The 25,732-nt window shown below is 41.3% G+C and overlaps 1 protein-coding gene across 4 annotated transcripts in view; it reads left to right on the top strand.

Moving 5' to 3' along the window:
- The window catches only part of zdhhc14 (zDHHC palmitoyltransferase 14), a 242,312-nt gene that overhangs the window by 215,045 nt on the left and 1,535 nt on the right, over nucleotides 1-25,732 (top strand). The window contains exon 9 of one of the 4 annotated variants that reach the window (XM_080200325.1): nucleotides 2,786-4,217. The exons of the other annotated variants lie outside the window; for them this stretch is intronic. Within the exon in view, the coding sequence (XP_080056451.1) occupies nucleotides 2,786-2,797 (12 nt within the window). The 3' untranslated portion in view covers nucleotides 2,798-4,217. Of the gene's footprint in view, nucleotides 1-2,785; nucleotides 4,218-25,732 lie in introns of those variants that run through there. 4 annotated transcript variants of the gene reach the window in all.

Genomic DNA, 25,732 nt, shown 5'->3' with positions numbered 1-25,732 from the left:
AGATATGTGGCCCTATTCCTTTATCTAAACCATACATGTATGGTCAAAAGCTCAGACACACAAATCACAAAGTGTCCCCTTTATCCCTACTTGAGTGATTACTGACCTATAACATAAAATAACCTCCAATTCTGTGCATTCTCATTGTTGCTAATCTCTCACGTCCCTGAACTTTATCAAATGTATTCTTGAATTCCGAATCGATATAAGAACATAAGAACTAGGAGCAGGAGTAGGCCATCTGGCCCCTCGAGCCTACTCCGTCATTCAATAAGGTCATGGCTGATCTTTTTGTGGACTTAGCTCCACTTACCCACCCACTCACCATAACCCTCAATTCCTTTACTGTTGAAAAATTTATCTATCCTTGCCTTAAAAACATTCAATGAGGTAGCCTCAACTGCTTCACTGGGCAAAGAATTCCACAGATTCGCAACCCTTTGTGTAAAGAAGTTCCTCCCCAACTCAGTTCTAAACCTGCTTCCCCTCATTTTGAGGCTATGCCCCCTAGTTCTAGTTTCACCCGCCAGTGGAAACAACTTCCCTGCTTCTACCTTATCTATTCCCTTCATAATATTATGTTTCTATAAGATCTCTCCTCATTCTTCTGAATTCCAATGAGTCTAGCCCCAGTGTACCCAGTGTCTCTCCTTATAAGCCAACCCTCTCAACTCCAGCATCAACTGAGTGAATTTCCTCTGCACCCTCTCCAGTGCCAGTATATCCTTTCTCAAATAAGGAGACCAAAACTGTACAAAGTACTCCAGGTGTGGCCTCACCAGCACCTTGTATAGCTGCAACATAATTTTGCTGTTTTTAAACTCCATCCCTCTAGCAATAAAGGACAAAATTCCATTTGGCTTCTTAATTACTTGCTGCATTTGTAAACCAGTTCCCTGAGATTCCTGCACAAGGACACCTAGGTCCCTCTGCACAGCAGCATGCTGCAATTTTTTACCATTTAAATAATAGTCCATTTTGTCATTATTCCTACCAAAATGGATGACCTCACATTTACTAACATTGTACTCCAACTGCCAGACCCTCACCGACTCACTTCGATTATCTATATCCCTTTGCAGACTTCCAGCGTCCTCTGTGCACTTTGTTTTTTCACCCATCTTAGTGTCATTTGTGAATTTTGACACACTACACTTGGTTCCCCAACTCCAAATCATCTATGTAAATCGTAAACAATTGCAGTCCCAACACTGATCCCTGAGGCACACTACTAGTCACTGATCGCCAACCAGAAAAACGCCGATTTACCCCCATTCTTTGCTTTCTGTTAGTTAACCAATCCTCTATCCATGCTAATACATTACCCGTAACACTGTATATCTTTATCTTATGTAGCAGTCTTTGATGCGGCACCTTGTCAAATGCCTTCTGGAAATCCAAATACATCACATCCGCTGGCTCCCCATTGTCCACTGCGCATGTAATGTTCTCAAATAATTCCCCCAAATTAGTCAAACATGACCTGCCCTTCATGAACCCATGCTGCATCTTACCAATGGGACAATTTATATCCAGGTATCTCGCTATTTATTCCTTGATGATAGATTCAAGCATTTTCCCTACTCCAGAAGTTAAGCTAACCGGCCTATAGTTACCTGCCTTTTGTCTACCTCCTCTTGTAAACAATGGCATCACATTTGCTGTTTTCCAATCTATGGGAACCACCCCAGCAGATTGGGAAACAGATATCCATCCATAGAGATTTTCTATCAAGCACACTAGTGGCCTCGAGCAATTCTACTAGATCAGTCAGGCATGACCTATCTATCACAATTCCATGCTGATTCTCTCCAACAATTACAATTGTCCAAGTGCTCAGCATCCTGTCCTGGATTTAATGTTCCAGACAGATGGATGTGAGGGCATCCAGGAATATTTGGATAACCTGGAACTAAATACATCATGCCTAAATTTGTCTTTTTAACCCAGTTTTCCAGACCAATTGACTTCAGGGGTGTGATGACAATTCTCATGAGTTGATTTTGACTCCAGTATTAAAGTGAAATTTGATGCAAGTTGGGAGCAGAACATCAGGAAAAAAAACAAATTGAAGTGCACATGCTGAAAGTCTTTGCCTCATTTTCTGGGGACTTTAAGGGCCTGCAAGGGAACTCTACTGAGGGGTGAAAAGAGCTGTCAGTTAAACAAAGAGGTTGTCCCTGGGGTCAGCAGCAGAAGCATGATGCTACACTTTTGGTTTCAGTGTTGAAAATGATTTAGTAACCTTAGACACTTCATTGCAGTGTCAATGTAAGCTTACTTGTTACAGTAATAAATAAACTTAAAGCTGAATCCAGCACTTCATACTTCACAACAACTTGCCTTGGAAATATACCCATTCCCCTCTGCCTGTATCCTTGCTTGCATCCCTAAATGTCCACCCACCTCACTCATCCTTGTGTAGTACTGCTTCTATCCCACAGTGTTACATTCAACAAATGCGCTCCATCCATCCATTAACACAGGCCATGATTTGCCCTCCTTCATAAAGAGAGTACAAAACACGAGGGAGAGCTGGAGAACCAGAGTTGGCCCTCCTGCCATTTCACAACGGACAACTACAGAGGAGGTGGCACTGGACATCAGAGTTTAAATATGATTGGCAATTGCAGATAAGAACCTCCCAGTTATTTGGTAACAAAATTAAATATCTGACGGCTACATGGCTGTTTTGTTGACATGACGCCAGCAAGGAGTGAAACATGATCATGTTCCAGTCAAAGCATTCTTACTGTTCTAATTAATTTCTTTAATCTTTCACAAGGTTCTCAAGTGACCCATAGGAGGACAATAATAATTTGACAAAGGAGACTCTCACTCTGAGGATGCACCGTCACAGGATTTATACAAGCCATGCACCAACTCAGATACTCACATTTTGGTGTGGTTGTGAAAGAATGTATTTGGGTTTTCACCTGGTGGCTCTCACATCTTAAGCAAGCAAGAACAGATGGTGGAATCAGGGAGAGCACAAAAATATCCTGCTTCTGTTCAGCTGGATGTAGATGCTGAACCAGAGGGCTTTATGTAAAGGGAATACTTCTTGCAGCAGAATGGCAGGGGTTCCAAGCGCACAATCCATGCTTGGAGAGTTTGGCATGATGTTGTGGGCTATTGTGATGATGTTTCTATACATGGAAAGAGTTACCTCTAACATGGAGCATCAAACATGGCAATCAAACAAGTGCATGCAGACCTTTACCAATAGCTTGCATGCTGTAAGTACCTCCTTAAGTAGGATTCATGTATCCCCATTGATTTGCAGCAAAGTTCTTCAGCTCATTTCTGCTAGGGAAGTGGGCTATTGAGGAGTGATGGTGAAAGAAGATATGAAAATGAAGTCTCAGTTCAAAATGCTTTCACTTCTCACTCCTTGGACAACCCCACACATTCACATGTATGCCTGACCGATAAGGCAGTAGATTTATTTTCCTAAAGCAAATTAGTGGACCAGGTCTTTACAACAATTGATGATAGTTGTTATGGTCACCTGACTAACTTTTAAATGGCCAGCACAGTGGTTAGCTCTGCTGCTTCACAGGTCCTGGGACCTGGCTTGGAAATTCACTGTTACCAGTAGTTTGCTTATTCTTCCCATGTCTGCTTGGGTTTCCTCCAGTTTCCCCCCACAGTCCAAAGATGTGTGGGTTAGTTGCATTGGCTATGCTAAATTGTCCCTTAGTGTCCCAGGTTGTGTAGGTTAAAGGGTAAATACACGGGATTACAGGGCTAGGGCCTGGGTGGGATTGTTGTTGGTGCAGACTCAATGAGCCGAATGGCCTCCTGCACTGTAGCGATTCGATGATTTCCAGATTTATTAACTGAAATTAATTTCTATCAGCTGCTATGATAGGATTTGACACATTTCCCTAGAGTATTCACCTGGGTCTGGACTTTTAGTCCGATGATGTTACCACCATGCCACCATCTGCCCCACAATATTGGATAGTTATTTTTCTGTTATGTTTTTGAACCACTGAATTATTATTAATTTGCACCACTTTCCCATGTTGCCCATTTTAATTGCAGCCTGACAAGTAGTCTTTTTATTTCTAATGAATGGTAAATTAAGAATTGTTGCCAAGCATCTAGGGATATGTTGCTTGTTTGAAGGGTTGTTTTATGTTGGAGAAAGTGGTGGTGAGAATGTGGCTTTTGTGTGTTGCTGTCAGATGAGTAGGAACTAAATGAACCTTTTTATTAGTGTCACAAGTAGGTTTATATTACCACTGCAATGAAGTTACTGTGAAAATCCCCTAGTCGCTACAGCTATTTACCATTTATATAGATGATCTAGAGGAGGGAACCGAGTGCAGGGTGTCGAAATTTGCTGATGACACCAAGATTGGGGGAAAGGCAAATTGTGCGGAGGGTGTGGAGAGTCTGCAGAAGGATCTAGATAGGCTGGGCGAATGGGCCAGGAAATGGCAAATGGAATTTAATGTTGGCAAGTGTGAGGTGGTCCACTTTGGTAGGAAGACTATTACTTACGTGGCGAAAAACTGCAGCAGGCGACGGTGCAGAGGGACCTCGGGGTCCTTGTGCATGAGTCGCAAAAACCCAGCTTGCAGGTGCAGCAGGTGGTCAGGAAGGCGAATGGCCTTCATAGTGAGGGGGATTGAATATAAAAGTAGGGAGGTCTTGCTGCAGCTGTATAGGGCATTGGTGAGGCCGCAGCTGGAGTACTGTGTGCAGTTTTGGGCGCCGCACCTGCGCAAGGATATTTTGGCCCTGGAGGGAGTGCAGAGGAGGTTTACTAGGCTGATACCGGAGTTGAGGGGATTGAGCTATGAGGAGAGGCTGAATAAACTAGGCTTGTACTCGTTAGAGTTTAGAAGAATGAGGGGAGATCTCATTGAGACGTATAAGATGATGAATGGGATGGATAGGATAGAGGTGGAGAGACTCTTCCCGCTCAAAAAAGACAGTAGGACTAGGGGGCACAGCCTCAAGATAAAGGGGAGGCGGTTTAGAACGGAGTTGAGGAGGAACTTCTTCACTCAAAGGGTGGTGAATCTCTGGAATTCTCTGCCCGTTGAAGTGGTGGAGGCTGCCTCGCTAAATATTTTTAAGAAGCGGGTTGATGGGTTCTTGATAAGAGAGGGGATTAAGGGTTATGGGGAGAGGGCGGGAAAGTGGAACTGAGCCACGACAGATCAGCCATGATCTTATTGAATGGCGGGGCAGGCTCGAAGGGCTAGATGGCCTACTCCTGCTCCTATTTCTTATGTTCTTGTGTTCTTATGCTACGCTCCGACACCTGTTCGGATACGTTGAGGGAAAATTTAGTATGGTCAATGCACCTAACCAGCATGTCTTTCAGACTGTGGGAGGAAACCCACATAGACACAGACAGAATGTGCAGACTTCGCACAGACAGTGAACCAAGCTGAGAAGCAAACCTGGGTCCCTGGCCTATGAGGCAGCAGTGATAACCACTGTGACACCCCTTACAATACTTTACAATAATGAGCGCTTCCCAAGCAGCAGTGCATACAACTGCTGGTTTCCTGGCCATATTGCATCCCACCTTTCTCTCCTCAGAATCATCTGAAGAAGCTCTGAGCTCTGTGCCTTGTTCTTCTTGCAAGCCCACATCTCATTTCTGTCCAATACACAGCAACCAGCTACTCCCCACATCTGTTCCGGTTCCTGGAATGCAAGTTCGGTACGATAATGGCCTGTTCAATGATGAATTTGATTGCCCCGTGGCTTTCAGTGTGTCGGTCATGGGTCTCGTTGTTTGGGTTCCTTGAGTGTCATCAGTCATGTTTTAAGTGGACTATCTGTTATCTCCAGCGGGCAGTCAGTAAGCTTACCTTGAGGTGCAAAGAGATTATGGATGGTGATCTACCACAAGCATGTTGGCAGCTGATCTTGCAGACTCCTGCTTCTGAACATCTTTTTGTGTCGGGATAGTTTTGAAAGTGCCAAAATCTTCAGAATGATTATGATGTGTTGGCCCTGCACAACATTGCACAGCAGCAAGATTTGTACTTGCCGCAGGATAGAACAGAGAGCTTCACTGGATGATTCTGAAGGGGTGGCTGAATATGAAATGGTTAAAGCTTCATCAGTGGCACACATTTCTGCCTGGGATGCCCTCATTATTGTGAGATTCATTTAGATTCCACCAGTTCACCCATCTGACAGTCATATGTAAAAGACCCCCTCTGTGCCCCACCTAAAACAAGACAGTCCTATAAACAATCAAGCAGCCCTTTCACGGCCCTCCTTTGCCTGGCATCAGTTCTTTTCTTGCCGTTCACCAGCTACAGATTGATGGACTGGAAGCCCTTGGTGATTGATAAATACTCTTCAGTGATCTTGAGTGCTAAAACTGGCATATCCAGCATTCAGTGATGTCCTGCGCCTGTTGAAAACCAGTCAGTGCCACATCCAAAAGCCCAATAGCCCTGACTGGTATCATTGGTAGCAAAGTTGCCAGAATTGCCTACCCTGGAAAATAAACCATCATTCCTCTCTCTCATGCATTTGTAGGCATAATATCCTGCAAATTGAAATCCTGCAAATGTCCTTGGCAGAGGTGTGGAAGGATCCAGAGGCAAAGAAATTGAGAATGGTGGCTTTGATGGCAACTGGTGATGCATGACCACCCAGTTCAGTTGGTAGCAGCCTGTATACAGTAGATGTCTCCCACTACCTGACAATAGAACCTCCTGTTCCAACTACTTTGCAACATGTCAAGGGAGCTTATCTTTTGCCTGTACGTCCTGTGTTGCAGTTATGGCCTCCTGCAAACTGCTTCTCTTTCTCATCCTCTCTCTGTGGCACCACAAATCTGTGAAGAACAGCCTGTTGCCGTTCGCCAACTTGGTCCTTATCTGGGCACCAAAATAAAACAGAAGTAGCATCCATGTTGATCTGATAGATAAGAGTTCAAAAGTGGAGATCAGATGTACAAACCTTGTCATTGCAACGTCTTAGCATAAATATTGTGAACAAAGTCTTCTACACAAGAAAGTGGCTATGAGGTTTCGATGCTTACCTGCAAATTTCCCTGTGACATCTCAAGCCTCTGTATTTTCACCTTGCTTTCACTGTCAAATTCTGAAGGCTCTGGAAATCTGTGGACACACAAGTTGAATTGCAAATGTCTTGTTAATATTACTTTAATTGGGCAATAAAATATTAAAATGAACAGCCCATCTTTTCAAGGGGGCTGCTTGCATGCAGTCTAAAATGCTGCAATTAAATGTGTAAGTTAATGGATTTGAACTGGCTTCCTAAACATCTGACAATAGAACATAGAACATTACAGCGCAGAACAGGCCCTTCGGCCCACGATGTTGCGCCGACCAGTTACAAAAACAATGACCCACTAGCCTATACCAATCCCTTTTCGTCCATAAACCTATCCAGAGATCTCTTAAACGCCCCCAAACTAGACGCATTTACAATTGCAGCAGGCAGGGCATTCCAATCCCTCACCACCCGCTGGGTAAAGAACCTACCCCTGACATCCGTCCTGTAGCTACCCCCCCTTAATTTAAAGCCATGCCCCCTCGTGCTAGCTTTCTCCATCCGAGGAAAAAGGCTATCACTATCCACCCTATCTAAACCTCTAATCATCTTATATGTTTCAATAAGATCCCCTCTTAGCCGCCTTCTTTCCAACGAAAACAACCCTAAATCCCTCAGTCTCTCCTCATAGGACCTCCCCACCATACCAGGCAACATCCTAGTAAACCTCCTCTGCACCCTCTCCAACGCCTCCACATCCTTCTTGTAATGCGGGGACCAGAACTGCACACAGTACTCCAAGTGCGGCCGCACTAGAGTAGTGTACAGTTGCAACATGACGCTGCGACTCCTAAATTCAATCCCCCTACCAATAAACGCCAAGACACCGTACGCCTTCTTAACAACCTTATCTACTTGATTCCCAACTTTCAGGGATCTATGTACACATACACCTAGGTCCCTCTGTTCATCCACACTATTCAAAGTCCTCCCGTTAGCCCTATACTCAACACATCTGTTGCTCCTACCAAAGTGAATTACCTCACACTTCTCCGCATTAAATTCCATCCGCCACCTCTCGGCCCAGCTCTGCAACCTATCTAAGTCTCCCTGCAGACTATGACACCCTTCCTCACAATCTACCACACCTCCGACTTTGGTGTCATCAGCAAATTTACTAATCCACCCAACTATACCCTCATCCAGATCATTAATAAAAATTACAAACAACAGTGGCCCCAAAACAGATCCCTGAGGCACACCACTCGTAACTGAACTCCATGATGAATATTTACCATCAACCACCACCCTCTGTCTCCTATCTGATAGCCAATTCCTGATCCAACTTCCTAGATTACCCCCAATCCCATACATCTGCATTTTCTGCAGAAGCCTACCATGGTGAACCTTATCAAATGCCTTACTAAAATCCATATATACCACGTCAACTGCCTTGCCCCCATCCACCTCTTTGGTCACCTTCTCAAAAACAATTTCCTCAGTTTAACCCTCCTCCACCACCACTCAAACTCATTCATTCCAGGGCAAGTTAAAATTCTACTCTCTAACTCTGATAATGTCTCCCCGGTGCTTGTTTTTTTTAACTCAAGAACTTTTGGAACTGTAACTAATGTGTTTACTTTCTTTATCTATTTCTGTTGATAGTCCAGGGCTGGAGTGATTAGATTTTGTAAATTTAGTTAAGTCCCATTAATTTTGCCCATACTCTTTTACTTCACTTATATCCCTTTGTTAATTTTTTTTCACCACTATAATGGATTTCTGTTTTCTATGGAATTTGTAAAAGCCATTGATTTTAATATGATATTGTCTCTTAAGCCATGGTGCTAAATTACACAAATGGAACATTTTGCCTTTTAGGTGTGTAAACTGGTTTTATATCATTTGTACCAAATACTTCGTTGACTTCATGGAATTTAGTCATGGGTTTAACTATTGCCAACTCAGCTCAATTAGAGTCATAAAAACGTAGATAATAGAAGCCGAAGTAGACCATTTGGCCTTTCTAGCCTGTCTCACCATTAATTATGGTCATAGGTGATCATCCAACTAACCTGTCACCACCCCCACACTACCACACCACCTCTTCCCCCCGCCCCCCCCCCAGCAACACTGTACCCTTTGACCCCTTTAGGCTCAAGAGTTATATCTAACTCCTTCTTGAAAACATTGTATGTTTTGGCCTCAACTGCTTTCTGTAGTAGTGAATTCCACAGACTCTCCACTCTCTTGTGAAGAAACATCTTAGTCCCAAATGGATCCTTAGACTGTGACCCCAGGTTCTAGAGTCCCCTGGATATATCCAAATAATGCTGAAGCTCACCTTCCCACCCAGCTTTGTGTCATATACAAATTTGGAGATATTACCTTTCGTTCCCTCATCCAAGTCATTAATAATTGGGGTCCTAGCACTGATCACTTGTCACTGCCTACCCCGTGAAAAAAAACCTGTTTATTCCTACTCTTTGTTTCCTGCCTGTCAGTTAGTTTTTGATTCTTTGAAATACACTACCCCCAATCCTATGTGCTTTAATTTTACACACTGATCTCATAGAAACCCTACAGTGCAGAAAGAGGCCATCTGGCCCATCGAGCCTGCACCAACCACAATCCCACCCAGGCCCTACCCCCATATCCCTACATATTTACCCACTAATCCCTCTAATCTACGCATCAAGACTTTAAGTCTTTAGCATGGCCAATCAACCTAACCCACACATCTTTGGACTGGGGAGGAAACCCACGCAGACACGAGGAGACCTTCTAAAAGTCCAAATAAACCACATCCATTGGTTCCCCCTCATCAACTCTACAAGTTACATCCTCAAAGAATTCCAGTAGATTTATCAAACATGAACTTATTAAAATCTGTGCTAACTCTGCCTGATGCTGCCACTGTTTCCGAGTGCTCTACTGTTAAATCTTTTATAGTGGACTCTAAAATTTTCCTCACTAACATCACCAGGCTGACACGTCTACATTTCCCTATTTTGTCTCTACACCCCTTTTTAAGTAGTGGGGTTACATTAGCTACCCTCCAATCTGTGGAGCTGTTCCAGAGTCCATAGAATCTTAGCACAGATTTACAAAAGAGAAATCATGCTCGACAAATCTACTGGAATTCTTTGAGGATGTAACTGGTAGAGTTGATGAGGGGGAGTCTGTGGATCTGGTTTGTTTGGACTTTCAGAAGGCCTTTCAAAAAGGTCTCGCATAAGACATCAGCATGTAAAATAAAGCACGTGGGATTGGGGGTAGTGTATTTCAAAGAATCGAAAACTGATTGGCAGGCAGGAAACAAATAGGAATAAACATGTCTTTTTTCAAGTGGTAGGCAGTGACAAGTGATCAGTGCTAGGACTCCAACTATTCACAATATGAATGATTTGGATGAGGGAACTAAATATAATAGCTCCAAATTTGCATATGACACTATTCCCGGGCCCACTTTCTGAAGTACTCTGGGATGTAGATTATCAGGCCGTTGGAATTTATCGACCTTCAATCCCATCAGTTTCTTCAATACCATTTCCCTACTAATACTGATTCCTTCATATACATGGATAAAAAATTTGAGGACATAAATGAAACTTAATGATGTCATTAGTTAATTTTTGACCTCTTCAAAATTTGCCTTAAATTTAAAACCAATGTTTGTACTTACTTTCTCTAAATCAAACCAAATGTTACATTCAATCATATTTATGTTCTTAATTGCAATTTTGCAATAGATAAAAAGCCAGCTGATTAATACTACCACAAAAATGTTCACATCCACATCGATTGTTTAATAATTGTTGGTTTAAGCTTGTAAAGCCCTAGTCACTGTAGAAACCAATTCAACATGCTTTATTTGTATAAAAATCCAAACAAAAGTTGAATTGAAGTGTTTTTAAGTTTCTGCCTTTTCAATGATACGCATTTTTCTTTCTGGGTTGATTAACAAATGAAATTTTCTAATCTCATTTTTGTTATTTAATGAGTTTCACTTTCAATTTTGCTGTTTTTTAAACAGACAATTTCCTGCAATTGAACTATTTTCATTGATTTTTATTTCAAGGTTGACAGTTAACAACTTGAATAACAATTATGGATAAAATGTATTTATAGTGTTTTAAACTATATACATAACGGTTAGTGCTATGTATAAAGTAACAGATAACTGTTATAGTACCATGATTTTTTCCTTTTTCACACAGAAAACACTGTATTAGATGTGCATTTGATTTAAGATTTCATTTTGATCAAATAGAACAATTTATTATCATTGTTTGATGAAATTGAAAAAAACGCTGAGATTCAATGTTTGTTGCATTTGTCATAAACATCTTGAATTTCCCTGACAGTTCTGACAATTTTTTTGTTGTAAATTTAGTATAAACTATATTCAAATAACACAATTTTACTGGATTTTTTTACGGAGGGAAATTGAGCAATACCTGTAGAAATTCTATCTCATAAATCTTTAGGCTACACCACGTTTGGTAGGTACAATCCTCTCTGTTTCTCAGAATATAGTACTTGAAGATATTTTAACATTCTCCTGTCGTGATTGTTAGTAAAACTGCTTAGTCATTTCAGATCCTCCGTTTTGCCTCCTTTAAGGGAAAGCAGGAGTTGTTTAAATCACCTTACAATCCAACTTGACTTCCTAGACATGTGTTCTAGTGAAAAGTACAGCTGTGAACACCAGGGCAGTCAAGGCAGTCAGTAGGAATGATGATTCAGTAACTTAATAAAGATAGATAAGCATTATTGGGAGAAACATGGAATCAGGAGAAAAGGTTGTTTTGTCCATGGGCACTGCATCCTGAGGCAATATGTAACTTAAATGTCTTTCGTTTGTCAGCATTTAACTTCTAAGAGGAATCTATACCTGCTTCCATTCATTTCCAAGATGTGTTTTATTACAAGATTTGAAAAAAGTTCATATCAAACTAATTGCTTGTAATCTTCAAATATCTAAATATTACAAGCACCTGACAGTACATGCCAAATGTAGATTGTTGGTGATATCCAGTATTATCGGTGTCATATTTTGTAATAATTTAAATCTTGTTGAAACAACCATACTTTGAAGTGGTAAACAATTGTAGTTTTACCTGTCCTTATTTTTAAAATATAATTATGTGGAGACTTACAGCATAAAGAAGGCTATTTGGTTCATCATTTCTGTGCTGGCTGTTTGAAAGAGCAATTATATTCAGTCCCACATCCCCACTTTTTGTCTTAAAGTTCCACATCCTCAAATGCCTGTCCACTTGTTTTGAATCTGATCTCAGGTTATTGACCACTTGCCAAGCACATTATTTGTCTCTATCTAAACCTCTCATCATCTTGAAAAATTCCATTAGGCCATCTCCTAATCTTCTCTGTGCCAAAGAGAACAAACGAAGAATTCCAACCTCTCCTCATAACTGAAATATCTCATCTCTGGTAAAAGTCTCCTAAGCCTCCTCTGTACCTTTTACATCTTGCCTGAAGTTTGGTGCCTAAAATTATCCTCCAGTTGAGGCTGAACCAATTCTAGCACCATCTCTGTGCTTTTATATTCTATCTTTCTATTTATAAGTACAAATAACTCAGATTATTTTTAACCACCTTATCGGTCTCTCCTGTCTTTAAGAATTTGTGTATATGGACACCAAAGTTTCTCTGTTCATCTATACTTATACACTGTCTTTCCACATCAGTCTTTCCAAAATGCTCCATTTCATTCTTCGTCATATTAAACTCAATCTGCCATATTTCAACCCACTTCACTATCTTGTCAATATCCTCATTACTATGTCCTGCTTTGCCAAGTTTTGTAAAACCTACCTATATCAGGCAACATAAAATGTTATTTTGTAAGCAAAATTAGTAATATGCATTTTTATGCCCAATTTTATTTCAAACTATCACTTCATCTTCTGTATCAAACTATCACTTCATCTCTGTATCAAAATATGATTTATCAAGTTCTTCACAGAATCGTTACAGTATAAAAGGAGTCAGTTGACCTGTTGGGTCTGTGTCGGCTCCTCATAGGAGCAATTTATCTAGTGGCACTCCCTTTTGCCTTCTGCCTGTAGGCTTCCTCATTCTTCCTTTCAAATATAACTAACCAAATCCCTGCCGAATGCCCCGATTGAACTGCCTCTATCACACAGTAAAGCTATAATTTTATGTTTAGAGGATCAATTGGGAGTGATGAGTCTGAAAGATGCCAGAAAACCAAAGGGTAGATTTTAGAATATTGACTTTGTTGAGCTTATTCAATATTTATACCTGAGTCATACAGACTAGGAAGGTTGCAAATTCAATTCCAAATAAGTTCTGTTGCTGATCTTAGCAAAGATAGAGATCTGAGTACTAAGATTGGATTCACCAGTGTTATCTAGAATGGAAGGATAGCCTACCAGTTACAGTTACATAACCAGCTAACACTCACTTTTGAGGCTCACATTTTAACAGTGGTTATTGAAGTAGGCATCAGAGGGCAGCTGTCGCATATAAAACTGCTCCAAGAAGGAGCGAACATATTTAAGAGTAGAAAATTGGCAAAAGAGGGTAAATAGGATATTTTTAAGAAACATTAAGGAGTGTAGCCACACCATCTATCTATTTAGTTGTTGTTTATGTGCCTGCAGACAGCAGTGTAGTGCCATTGAGAACATTCTAAAGTTAAGAATAATGACGGCAAATATTATGATACTTATACAGTTTTTGCTTAACAAGTTGTAACTTTTTGCATGAAAATTGCATGTATTTTCTAGCAATAAATCTGCATGTTTGTTGAATTAAATATTGTTATGTTTTATTTGCATAGCTTGTTTACATCTTTTTAACAGCAGTTTTATTACTCACAAAGATATACGTAAATTCATTATTTTGGTTCAAAGCAACAGAACAAGATGCGACCCAGTTCAGACTGAAGAATACTATATAGTGGAAACCCCTATGGTATCAGGAACGCTGCTTTGCTTGATCTATATTAATGACCTAAAACTTGGGTTTGTAGGACACAATTTCAAAATTTCCAGTTGACACAAAAATTGGAAGTATTTTGACAAGTAAGGACAATAGTCATCCACTTCGTGAGGACTTAGACAGGCTGGTACGATGGGCAGACAGGTAGCCAATGAAATTTAATACAGAAATATAACATACAAGCATGCAAACATGCACATTAGGAGCAGGAGTAAGTCATTCAGCCCCTTGAGTTTGCTCTGCAATGTGATAAAATCATGGATGAATATTTGTGACTTATTTCCTGTCTTCCCCGAGACCCTTTGTCTTCCTTGCCAATGATCAGTCAAGAATCTGTCAATAACCCTGCTTTCTTTCCACTGCTGTTTGGGGAAGAGAATTCCTCAGGTTAATGACCCTCTGAGAAAAAATCTCATCTTTCTCTTAAATAGGACATCTTTCTCTTAAATATTTTTAAAGGTGTATCCCCATGCTCCAGTCTCTCACAAGAAGAACATCTTCTCAGTATCCACCCTGTCAATTCCCCATAGGATCTTATATATTTTAATAAGATCATCTCACTCTCTCTTAACTTCAATGGATGCAGGCCCAACCTTCCCTTATCAGATAACCCCAAAATCCCAGAAATTATTAGAGTGAACCTTCTCAGAACTACTTCTAATTGTGAAGTGACCCATTAAAGGCAATATACAACAGAATACAATTCTGAGGAGGATGCAGGAGCAGAGGTCCTGTGGGGATATTTGTGCAGAAATCATAAGAGGTGGAAGAACAGGTTGAGAAAGTGGTTAACAAGGCATATGGCAGTGCTTTCCAAAACTTTTCCTATTTTAAAGTCCCAAGACTTGACTTGACCCCAGAATAAAAATTTTGGGGGTCAGAAACTGTTAGGGTGGAATGGGAGTGGATGAGGTTAGCCTTCAGCTGCTGTATGAGGTGGGACTTAGGTTGAACGTGGCGGAAGTGTTCAAATTGCTTGACCTTTTCTTACAAAAATCTACCTTTTGTAGCCTCTTGTGCAGCAGAAATCAGGCCTCAAAGACCTGCCTGTTAGGCCATGCCCACAATTCAAAAAAAGCAGCTTCAAAGGGGTTTCTGAGGTTTTAAGGGGCTGCCCTTCTTGCTTTGTCCTTCAGTTTGTTTAATTTAGTTTTAATTGTTTTGCCAAAAGAATAGCATACAGAATTCAGACTTTCTAAATAGAGGCATGGAAAAAAAAATGTAAAGAAGTTATGGTGAACCTTTATAAAGCCCTGATCTAGCCTCAACTACAGTATTGTGTCCAATTCTGGGCAACGCACTTTAGGAAAGATGTGACAAATACTGAAGAGAATACAGAAAAGATTTACAAGAATGGTTTCAAGAATAAGGAATTTCAGTGCATAGCTAGATTGGTGGAGCTAGGACAGTTCTTAGCAAAGAGAAGGTTGAGAGAAGATTTGAAAGATTTCGTAAGTGGGTTGAGAGAGGGAGAAACTGATCCCATTGCTGGAAGGGTTGAGAACACTGATTTAAAATGATAAGCAAAAGAATATGAAGCAATATAAGAAAAATCATTTTTATATAATAATGATTAAGATCTGAAATGCACTGTCTGAGAACACAGAGACAGATTCAGTTCTGAGTTTCAAAGGGAATTTTTAAATTATCTAAAGATAAAAGATTTGCAGACCACTGGGGAAAGGTGCGGAATGAGATTAGCTGAGATGCTGTTGCAGAGAGATGTATGGATAATGATTCTATAATTTTTATTTAATGAGGCTTTGTGTCATAAAGTTATTACAGGCAGAAAGTAACTTTTCAACTCAGTACATCAGTGCTGTTTCCCTAAAGAGCAATCTGGTCTGTCCCATTCCCCCATTCTATGCCTGTATCCCTGCAAGTTTATTTCTCGAGTACCTGTCCAATTTCCTTTTGGAACCTCTCTTCCGTCACTCATATAGGCACTGAGTTTCCAGGTCTTTACCACTCACCAGAAAAATTCTTCCACATACTCCCACTGCTTGCCAAAATCTTCAATATGTGTCCCTTAGTCCTTGTACTATCAGCTAATGGAAACAGTCTATCTTATCTAAACCTGCCGTAATCTTCTACACCTCTGGCAAAACATCTTTGATGTGGAGATGCTGGCATTGGGCTGGGGTAAACACAGTAAGAAGTCTCACAACACCAGGTTAAAGTCCAACAGGTTTATTTGGTAGCAAACACCCCATCATCAGGTGAGTGGGGAGTTCTGATCACAAACAGAGCATATAAAGACACACTCAAATTACAGAATACTGATTAGAATGCGAGTCTTTACAGCTAAGCATGTCTAAAAGGTGCAGACAGTGTGAGTGGAGATAGCATTAAGCATTGTTGAAGAGATGTCTTTATCTTCAGACAGGACAGTAAGTGAGATTTTGCAAGCCCAGGCAAGTCATGGGAGTTACAGTGTGACATGAACCCAAGATCCTGGTTGAGGCCATCCTCATATGTATGGAACTTAGCTATCAACCTCTACTCAGTGACTTTGCACTGTTGTGTGTTGTGAAGGCTGCCTTGGAGAACTCTTCTCAGAAGATCAGAGGCTGAATGCCCATGTCAGCTGAAGTGTTCGCCAACAGGAAGAGAACAGTCTTGCCTGGTGATTGTTGGGTGGTGTTCATTCATCTGTTATCATAGCATCTGCATGGTCTCCCAATGTACCATGCCTCGGGACATCCTTTCCTGCAGCATATCAAGTAGACAATGTTGGCCAAGTTGCAAGAGGTACCTGGTGGATGGTGTTCTCATGAGATGATGGCATCCGTGTCAATGATCCAGCATGTCTTGCAGAGGTTGCTATGGCAGGGTTGTGTGGTGTCGTGGTCACTGTTCTCCTGAAGGCTGGGTAGTTTGCTGAAGACAATGGTCTCTTTGAGGTTGTGCAGTTGTTTGAAGGTGAGAAGTGGGGGTATGGGGATGGCCTTGGCGATATGTTCGTCTTCATCAATGACATGTTGAAGACTCCGGAGAAGATTTCGTAGCTTCTCAGCTCCAGAGAAGCACTGGACGACAAAGGGTGCTCTGTCCACCGTGTCCCATGTTTGTCTTCTGAGGAGGTCGGTGTGGTTTTTCGCTGTTGCGCATCGGAACTGTCAATCGATGAGTCAAGCGCCATATTCTGCTGTTATGAGGGCATCTTTCAGCTTCTGGAGGTGCCTGTTGTGATCCTCCTCATCTGTGCAGATCCTGTGTATGTGGAGAGCTTGTCCGTAGGGGATGGCTTCTTTAATGTTTTTAGGGTGGAAGCTGGAGAAGTGGAGCATTGTGAGGTTATCCGTAAGTTTGCGGTAGTGAAGTGCTGAGGTGACCGTCCTTGATGGAGATGCGTGTGTCCAAGAATGCAACCGATTCCGGAGAGTAGTCCATGGTGATTCTGATGGTGGGATGGAACTTGTTGATGTCATCATATAGTTGTTTCAGTGATTGTTCACCATGAGTTCAAAGGAAGAAAATGTCATCAATGTATCTGGTGTATAGCATCGGTTGAAGATCCTGTGCAGTGAAGAAGTCTTGTTTGAGCCTGTGCGTGAAGATGTTGGCATATTGAGATGCGAATTTGGTTCCCATGGCTATTCCGTGTGTCTAGATGAAGAACTGGTTGTTGAAGGTGAAGACACTGTGGTCCAGGATGAAGTGGATGAGTTGTAAAATTGCATCTGGAAACTGGCGGTTGTCGGCATTGAGTACTGAGGCAATTGCAGCAATGCCATCGTCATGGGGGATGCTGGTGTAGAGTGCCGAGACATCCATTGTGACAAGGAGTGCTCCTGGTTCAACTGCTCCATGTGTGCTGAGTTTCTGTAGGAAGTCCGTAGTATCGCGACAAAAGCTGGGGGTTCGTTGTACAATGGGTTTCAGGATATCCTCTATGTAGCTGGGGAAGTTCTCACACAGGTTCCCATTGCCCGATACGATACAATATAGTATATGCATCCACACAGTATATTTGCACTGATAGACTGACTATAGCCACAGCTGATATAAATTCATCATAGAACATAGAACATTACAGCGCAGAACAGGCCCTTCGGCCCACAATGTTGCGCCGACCAATTAAAAAGCAATGACCCTCTAACCTAAACCAATCCCTTTCCATCCGTAAACCTATCCACGGATCTCTTAAACCCCCCCAAACTAGGCGCATTTACAACTGCAGCAGGCAGGGCATTCCAATACCTCACCACCCTCTGGGTAAAGAACCTACCTCTGACATCCGTCCTATAACTACCACCCCTTAATTTAAAGCTATGCCCCCTCGTGCTAGCTTTCTCCATCCGAGGAAAAAGGCTATCACTGTCCACCCTATCTAAACCTCTAATCATCTTATATGTTTCAATAAGGTCCCCTCTTAGCCGCCTTCTTTCTAACGAAAACAACCTCAAATCCCTCAGTCTCTCCTCATAGGACCTCCCCTCCATACCAGGCAACATCCTGGTAAACCTCCTCTGCACCCTCTCCAATGCCTCCACATCCTTCCTATAATGTGGGGACCAGAACTGCACACAATACTCCAAGTGCGGCCGCACCAGAGTTTTGTACAGTTGCAACATGACGCTGCGACTCCTAAATTCAGTCCCCCTACCAATAAACGCCAAGACACCGTATGCCTTCCTAACAACCTTATCTACTTGATTCCCAACTTTCAGGGATCTATGTACACGTACACCTAGATCCCTCTGTTCATCAACACTATTCAGAGTCCTACTTTCAGATTAAGCCTCGAGAATGTAGAGGTCTTTGGCACCCCTTTACCAGATGTACCTGGTGTATTGGGGTCCATGCAGATCATCCTCAACAGCTGCTTTTACATCCTTTGCCATCAACATTTCCTGTTAAAGTTAGGCCAGTCATTGATTATGGGGTAATTTGCACTGACATATTTTTGAGGCATGATTCTACATGCAAATCACAAAGCTTTGCCTTTCATAAAACTGAACTGCTATAGATCCCATCTTTTGCAGTGCCTTTAATGGAGATTTATTTCTCTTCTAATAACACTGCCACCTCCAATGGTTGATGCATTTAACAGTTAACAAAAGTAACAGTACTAGCCATAATGCCACCTCCTCACTCGCAACCATACTAATTTTGTGTGGTGACTTGGATGTCTGACCATTCAAATGTTGCAAAAGCACATTGACAGATTGAGTGGGGAAAATTATGGCAGTTGAAATTCATTGCGGAAATGTGGGAAGTGATCCATTTTGGAACTAAGGAACATAAATCAAAGAATCTTCTAAATGATGAGTTGCTGAGAACTGAGTAGAGCAATTTACAAGCCCAGCACTAAAAGCTGGTGGAAAGGTGCAAAAAAAACAGGCTTATGGAATGTTAACTTTAAACTTGAGAAGACTGAAATACAGTGGGTTGAAGCTATATCACAGCTCTTGAAAGCTTGTATTATTAAATTTTGAAACACAGTCCAAAATGACTTTTGACTTGTGCTGTTTCCAACTATTATTTTAACCATCTTGTGCCCTGTCCCCATCAATCCTTCTGTCCTACAATTCATCTTTCTTTTCTTCACTCCCTCTCTCTTCATCTCCTGCCACTCTTTCTCACATTGCCCTCTGTCTTCCATAGTTTTCCAGTTGTTCCATATTGTTTCTTCTGTTTTCTCACAGGCCCTTTCATATTCCCATGTTTGCCTCTTAGTGCCTCACACTTCTGCTGTTTTCTCAGTCTATATGTAGATTTCTTCTCACTTGTTTCCTGTCTTAGTTCCCATTCTTGCTTCTGTCTTGCCCTCATATTCTCAGTTTAACTCCGTCATTCTCATGCACACATTCTTCACCTCTTTAGTTTCCACTCATTTCCTGCATTTCTGCCTTTCTCTCCCTATGAACCCCTATAACTTTCAACCATTCTCGTCCTTTTATTCTTCTGTTTCTCATTATTCAAAACTGCAGTAAATTTGGATAATTCTGTTACACTGTTGAACTTTTTATTAACAGAACACACTTTTTCCTCAGAACATATCCCAGAAGCTTAACTATAAAAGATGAAGTTTGCCTGGGATTTTTTTATTTTGGAGGCGGTAACAAATACTTTTTATTCATTATGCTTTGGTACTTTTTAACTTGCTTTTACCAAGGTTTGAAAGATATTGGGCGAGACTGGAAATTCCTGCCGAGGTTAACAGACGTTTCCACTGTCCGCCCCTCGGTTGCTTCGAATTCATGGTGGCAGTAGAATTCCGGCGATTCTGTTTCTACAACTACTGTGCCTCATAATAACCAACGTCAGCTTGATCATATCCAAATGGAAACTGGGTCAATTGAAATATTCAAGACTGACGTTGATCGATTTTTATCACTTAAGGGGACTAAACGCTATAGAGCCAGGGTGGATAAATGGAGTTGAGATGCAGATGAACCATGATCTAATTGCAAGATGAAACAAACTGACTGAATGGGCTACTATTGTTCCTACTTTCAGATTAAGCCTCGAGAATGTAGAGGTCTTTGGCACCCCTTTACCAGATGTGCCTGGTGTATTGGGGTCCATGCAGATCATCCTCAACAGCTGCTTTTACATCCTTTGCCATCAACATTTCCTGTTAAAGTTAGGCCAGTCATTGATTATGGGGTAATTTGCACTGACATATTTTTGAGGCATGATTCTACATGCAAATCACAAAGCTTTGCCTTTCATAAAACTGAACTGCTATAGATCCCATCTTTTGCAGTGCCTTTAATGGAGATTTATTTCTCTTCTAATAACACTACCACCTCCAATGGTTGATGCATTTAACAGTTAACAAAAGTAACAGTACTAGCCATAATGCCACCTCCTCACTCGCAACCATACTAATTTTGTGTGGTGACTTGGATGTCTGACCATTCAAATGTTGCAAAAGCACATTGACAGATTGAGTGGGGAAAATTATGGCAGTTGAAATTCATTGCGGAAATGTGGGAAGTGATCCATTTTGGAACTAAGGAACATAAATCAAAGAATCTTCTAAATGATGAGTTGCTGAGAACTGAGCAGAGCAATTTACAAGCCCAGCACTAAAAGCTGGTGGAAAGGTGCAAAAAAAACAGGCTTATGGAATGTTAACTTTAAACTTGAGAAGACTGAAATACAGTGGGCTGAAGCTATATCACAGCTCTTGAAAGCTCTGGTTAGATTTTTCTGTTGTATTCTGTTCAATTTTGGGCACTGCATCTCAGAAAGATATAGTTTGGAGGGATTACAATGCAGGTTCACCAGAATGATATTGAAGCTCAACGGTTAAATTATGAGGACAGTTTGCATCAACCAGGGTTGCAGTCTCCTAAATTTAGAATATTAAGAAAACATCTAATTGAGATATTCATGGTGTTTATGGATTTAGGGTGGCACAGTGGTTAGCACTGCTACCTCACAGCACTAGGGACTCAGGTGCAAATCCGAACTTGGGTCACTGTCTGTGTGGAGTTTGCACGTTCTCCCTGTGTCTGCATGGATTTCCTCCAGCTGTTCTGGTTTGCTCCCACAGTCCAAAGGTGTGCACGTTAGATGGATTGGACATGCTAAATTGCCCTTTTGTGTCCAAAAATGTGTAGGTTAGGTGGATTAGCCATGGAAAATGTGCAAGTTATGGGGTCAGAACAAGGGGAAGAGCCTGACTGGGATGCTGTTTCGGAGAATCTGTGCAGACTCGATGGGCCAGATGGCCTCTTTCTGTCCTGTAGGGATTCTATGGGATAGTTCAGGGTTGATCTCAGGAAACATTTCACAACTCTCTCCTCCAAAACAGTTTACTTATACATCAATGGAAAATTTTGAAACTGAGATTGAAAGGTTTGTCAGGCAAGGCATTAAGGAACCAAGGTGGGTAAATAGTGTTAAGATACAGATGTAATTTATTTGTGGAAACAGACTCAAAGGCTGAGTGGCCTACTCCTGTTCCCATGTTAGTGTCCATGGGGCTTGGACACCAAAGTTGTGGGAAACCTGCTCTGTGCTCCGGTGGTGAATTTCAGATTTCTCTTTGCTCAACTGAACTACGACTTCTTTGGGAAGTTAGTGAAAGTAATTCTGACAAATTTATGAGAGGTTAATGAAGCTTCAAAATAGGCTCCTCTTTAGAGGCAGGAAAATTTTCTTTCATAGTATTAAACAGCTTGGGAGACTTTGAAAATAATATTTCAGCTACTACTTCTGTGCTCAGTTCTGTTCAGTGCCCAGCATTAATTCATTGATGCCATCTCTGAACTGATCACAGGCAAGAATTTTATCCACTATTTAATGGAAAACTGAAATTATGGCAATCATTTTCTGAGAGGTGAAGTTGGAGAGCTGGTAAAGTAGCAAAACAAAGCATCAGGTGCAGCAATCAACATCTCCATGCCACATTGTTGGCAGTGAGAAAAGTTAGTGGGTCTGCAGTCGAATTACAGAATTGTTACGGCGTAGTAGGAGCCATTTGGCTCATTGGCTCTCCATGACCAATATGACTTAGTACCATTCACCTGCCTTTTCCCTGTAATCCTGCACATTTTTATTTCTATTTAAATTATCATCTAATGCCCTCTTGAATGTATTGATTGAACTTGATGTCTTGAGCCTGCCTCCAATATACTTCCAGCCAGTGCATTCCAAACCAAGACCATCTACTGTGTGATAAAGATTTTTCTCAGTTCACATTTGTTTCTTTTGCAAATCAGTTCAAATCTGTGCCCTCTCAATTTTCAATCCTTTTATGAGTGGAAACAATTTTTCCCTATCAGCTCCCTTGTGATTCAGAACATTTCTATCAAATCTCCTCTTAGTCACCTTCTCTCTGAAGAGAACAATCCCAAGCTCTCAAATCTATCCTCATAACTGAAGTTTCTCACCCTGGCATCATTCTTGAAAACGTCTTCTGCACTTTCTCCAATGTCTTCACATCCTTCCTATAGTATGGCACCCAGAACTGTACACAATATTCCAGCTGAAGTCTGACTAGTGCTTTGTATTAGTTCAGCATTACCTCCTTACTTGTATATTACATGTCCTATTAATAAATCCCAGAATACTGTATGCTTTATTAACTGTTCTCTCCACCTGTCCTGCCACCTCAATAATTTATGCACATACACACCCAGGTCCCACTGCTCTTGCATCCTTTAAGAATATTATCCCTTATTTCATATTGTCTCTCCATGGTCTTCCTACCAAAATGTATTACTTCACACTTCTAAACATTGAACTTTATTACCCACTCCACTAACCAAATGGGGGTCCTGAGCCCCCACTTTCTGAGGGCCAGACTGTAGGGGAGTTATTTTTCTACAGGCAGTCTGTTAATTTGTCCCTCTGCACTTGCTGCCCAATTAGGGAGAGCAGATGAGCTCCTGATGCTGCTGGTCCAACCAGAGGACCAACAGCACTAGAGGCTCAGCAGCCCCACAGAAGAGCTCTGGGCACTGCTGAGGCAGGTCAGCAATTGCAAACCTACCTCAAAGCAGAGACTCCCACGAAGACCAGAGGAACCAAGCAGGCAGGTCCCTCAGATCAAAGGGTAAACTCCTCAAGTAGAAATGTTTTAAGACGGAACATTTCCACAGATGATTCACTTTGTGTATTCCGGAGAGAGACAAACAGCCGTAGACTTTCAAGGATACATACATTTCAAATTGGAAAATGAAATACTCAAAAGTCAGTTATCCGCTTGGAAAGTATCTTTAACTTAATGTCACCATCGACGTGTGCTTATTTTGATAAAGATTTCAGGGCACAAGATTGCACTACAGGAGCCAAGATCATTGAACTGCAGCATTAAGTTGCCTTTCTTTGGTGGGGAACCTTCCCCCCACCAAATTCTCCTTTACGCAGCATTGTTCATTATATAAACCCAATTATAAATCCATCTAGCCTGAGAGAATGATCATTCTTTATCAATCAGAACTAGGCTTCAGTCTGCCAGATAGGCAACACTTACAGAATCATACAGCGCAGAAGAAGCCTTTTGGCACATTGAGTTCGCACTGACACATCAGGAACATCTGAACTCCCATCTAACCCCATCTACCAGCACTAGATCCTTAGCCCTGAATGTTACGATGTGCCAAGTCCTCATCCAGATCATTTTTAAAAGATGTGAGGCACCTCCACATCTCCCAGGCAGTACATTCTAGACCGTCATCACCCTCTGGGTAAAAAAGCTTTTCCCCACATTCACCCCTAAACCTCCTGCCCCTCACCTTGAATAGCTGCTCCTTATTTACTCTGTCCATGTCTCTCATAATCTTGTATACCTCGAACAAGTCACCCCCTCGGTCTTCTCTGCTCCCACAAGAACAAGTACCAAATAAACCTGTTGGACTTTAACCTGGTGTTGTGAGACTTCTTACCCAAGCCTATCCAATCTCTCTTAATGACTTAAATGTTCCATCCCAGGCAGCATCCTGGTAAATCTCCTCTGCACCCCATCCAGTGCAATCACGTCCTTCCGATAATGTGGTAACCAGAAATGCACATGGTACTCTAGGTGTGGCCTCACCAAAGTTCTATACAAGTCCAACATGAGTTTGCTGCTTTTGTAATCTATGCCTTGATTGATGATAAAAACGAGTGTCCCATATGCCTTTTTCACCACCCTACCAACATGCCCTTCCGCTTTTGGAGATCTATGGACAAACACTCCAAGGTCCCTTTGTTCCACAGCACTTCCTACTGTCCTACCATTCATTGAATACTTTCCTGTCAAATTACTCCTCCCAGAGTGTATCAGCTCTCACTTATCGCTTCTGATGGAGGTACATAAATGCATCACTTCTGATGGCAATGGGGTCTTAACCTGTCAGAAGGGCAGCACATTTAGGACAAATGGTAGCGTAGTGGTGATGTCACTGGACATACAAAGGCCCAGACTAATATTCTTGAGGCACAGATTCAAATTCCACAGTGACAGCTGGTGGAATTTAAATTCAATGAAAAAAATCCAGAATTGAAATATGATTGGTTTGTTTCCAGTTAGATCCAAAAAAAATCAAGAGAACTCCTTTAAATATTTTCTTGTTTCATGTACTCCCAGATTCCTGATGAGAACTGGATTCAGCGCCTGTTTTGCTGTGCCCTCCTAACAAATCATAGCAGATATCATGTCTGCATGATAAGGATCCCAATTTAAATAATGTTGCTAGCTAATACAATTGGGTACCTGCATCATCTTGTGTTCTGGTGGCAGTATATGATGGACCATTTTAACTCATGGAAGTCTATTTGTACCTGTTGGAATAGATCAAAGTTAAATTTTACATGACTGATCTGACTTTAGTACAGTCCATATCCCAGAAAATGTTGATTGGATATGGCCTGTATTTTTAAATATAGAGGTTAAACAGTGATCAAAGAATGGGGAATACCATGCTTAAAACAGGTGACCACACATTCTGTAATCCAGGCATTTGCTGGTTGTCCAATTTGTATGTTTATCAAAAATAGTCGTTTAAGTGACCTGCAATATTATCACATTAAACATCCAGAGAGTCAAGTTATTCCTGATAATGAGTTTGATGCAAAAAGCTAGTTTACATACAAAATAGGGTTTAGATATTGGATTTCAATATCTCCACCAGTGCTTTATTTGCATGTTGATAGATCCAATTGATAAAGTCATGTCACATTAAAACATTAAATTGGTATCATTGACTGTTAAGGCATAAAGTAAATAGGCATAATAACTATTATTGTGGTTTTTCTATATTATATCTATATTCGTGAAAATAATCCATGT

This window comes from Carcharhinus amblyrhynchos, chromosome 12, assembly GCF_965287045.1.
Source record: "Carcharhinus amblyrhynchos chromosome 12, sCarAmb.v2.hapA, whole genome shotgun sequence".
Taxonomy (NCBI): Eukaryota; Metazoa; Chordata; class Chondrichthyes; order Carcharhiniformes; family Carcharhinidae; genus Carcharhinus; species Carcharhinus amblyrhynchos.
This window is presented reverse-complemented; position numbering and strand designations above follow the sequence as displayed.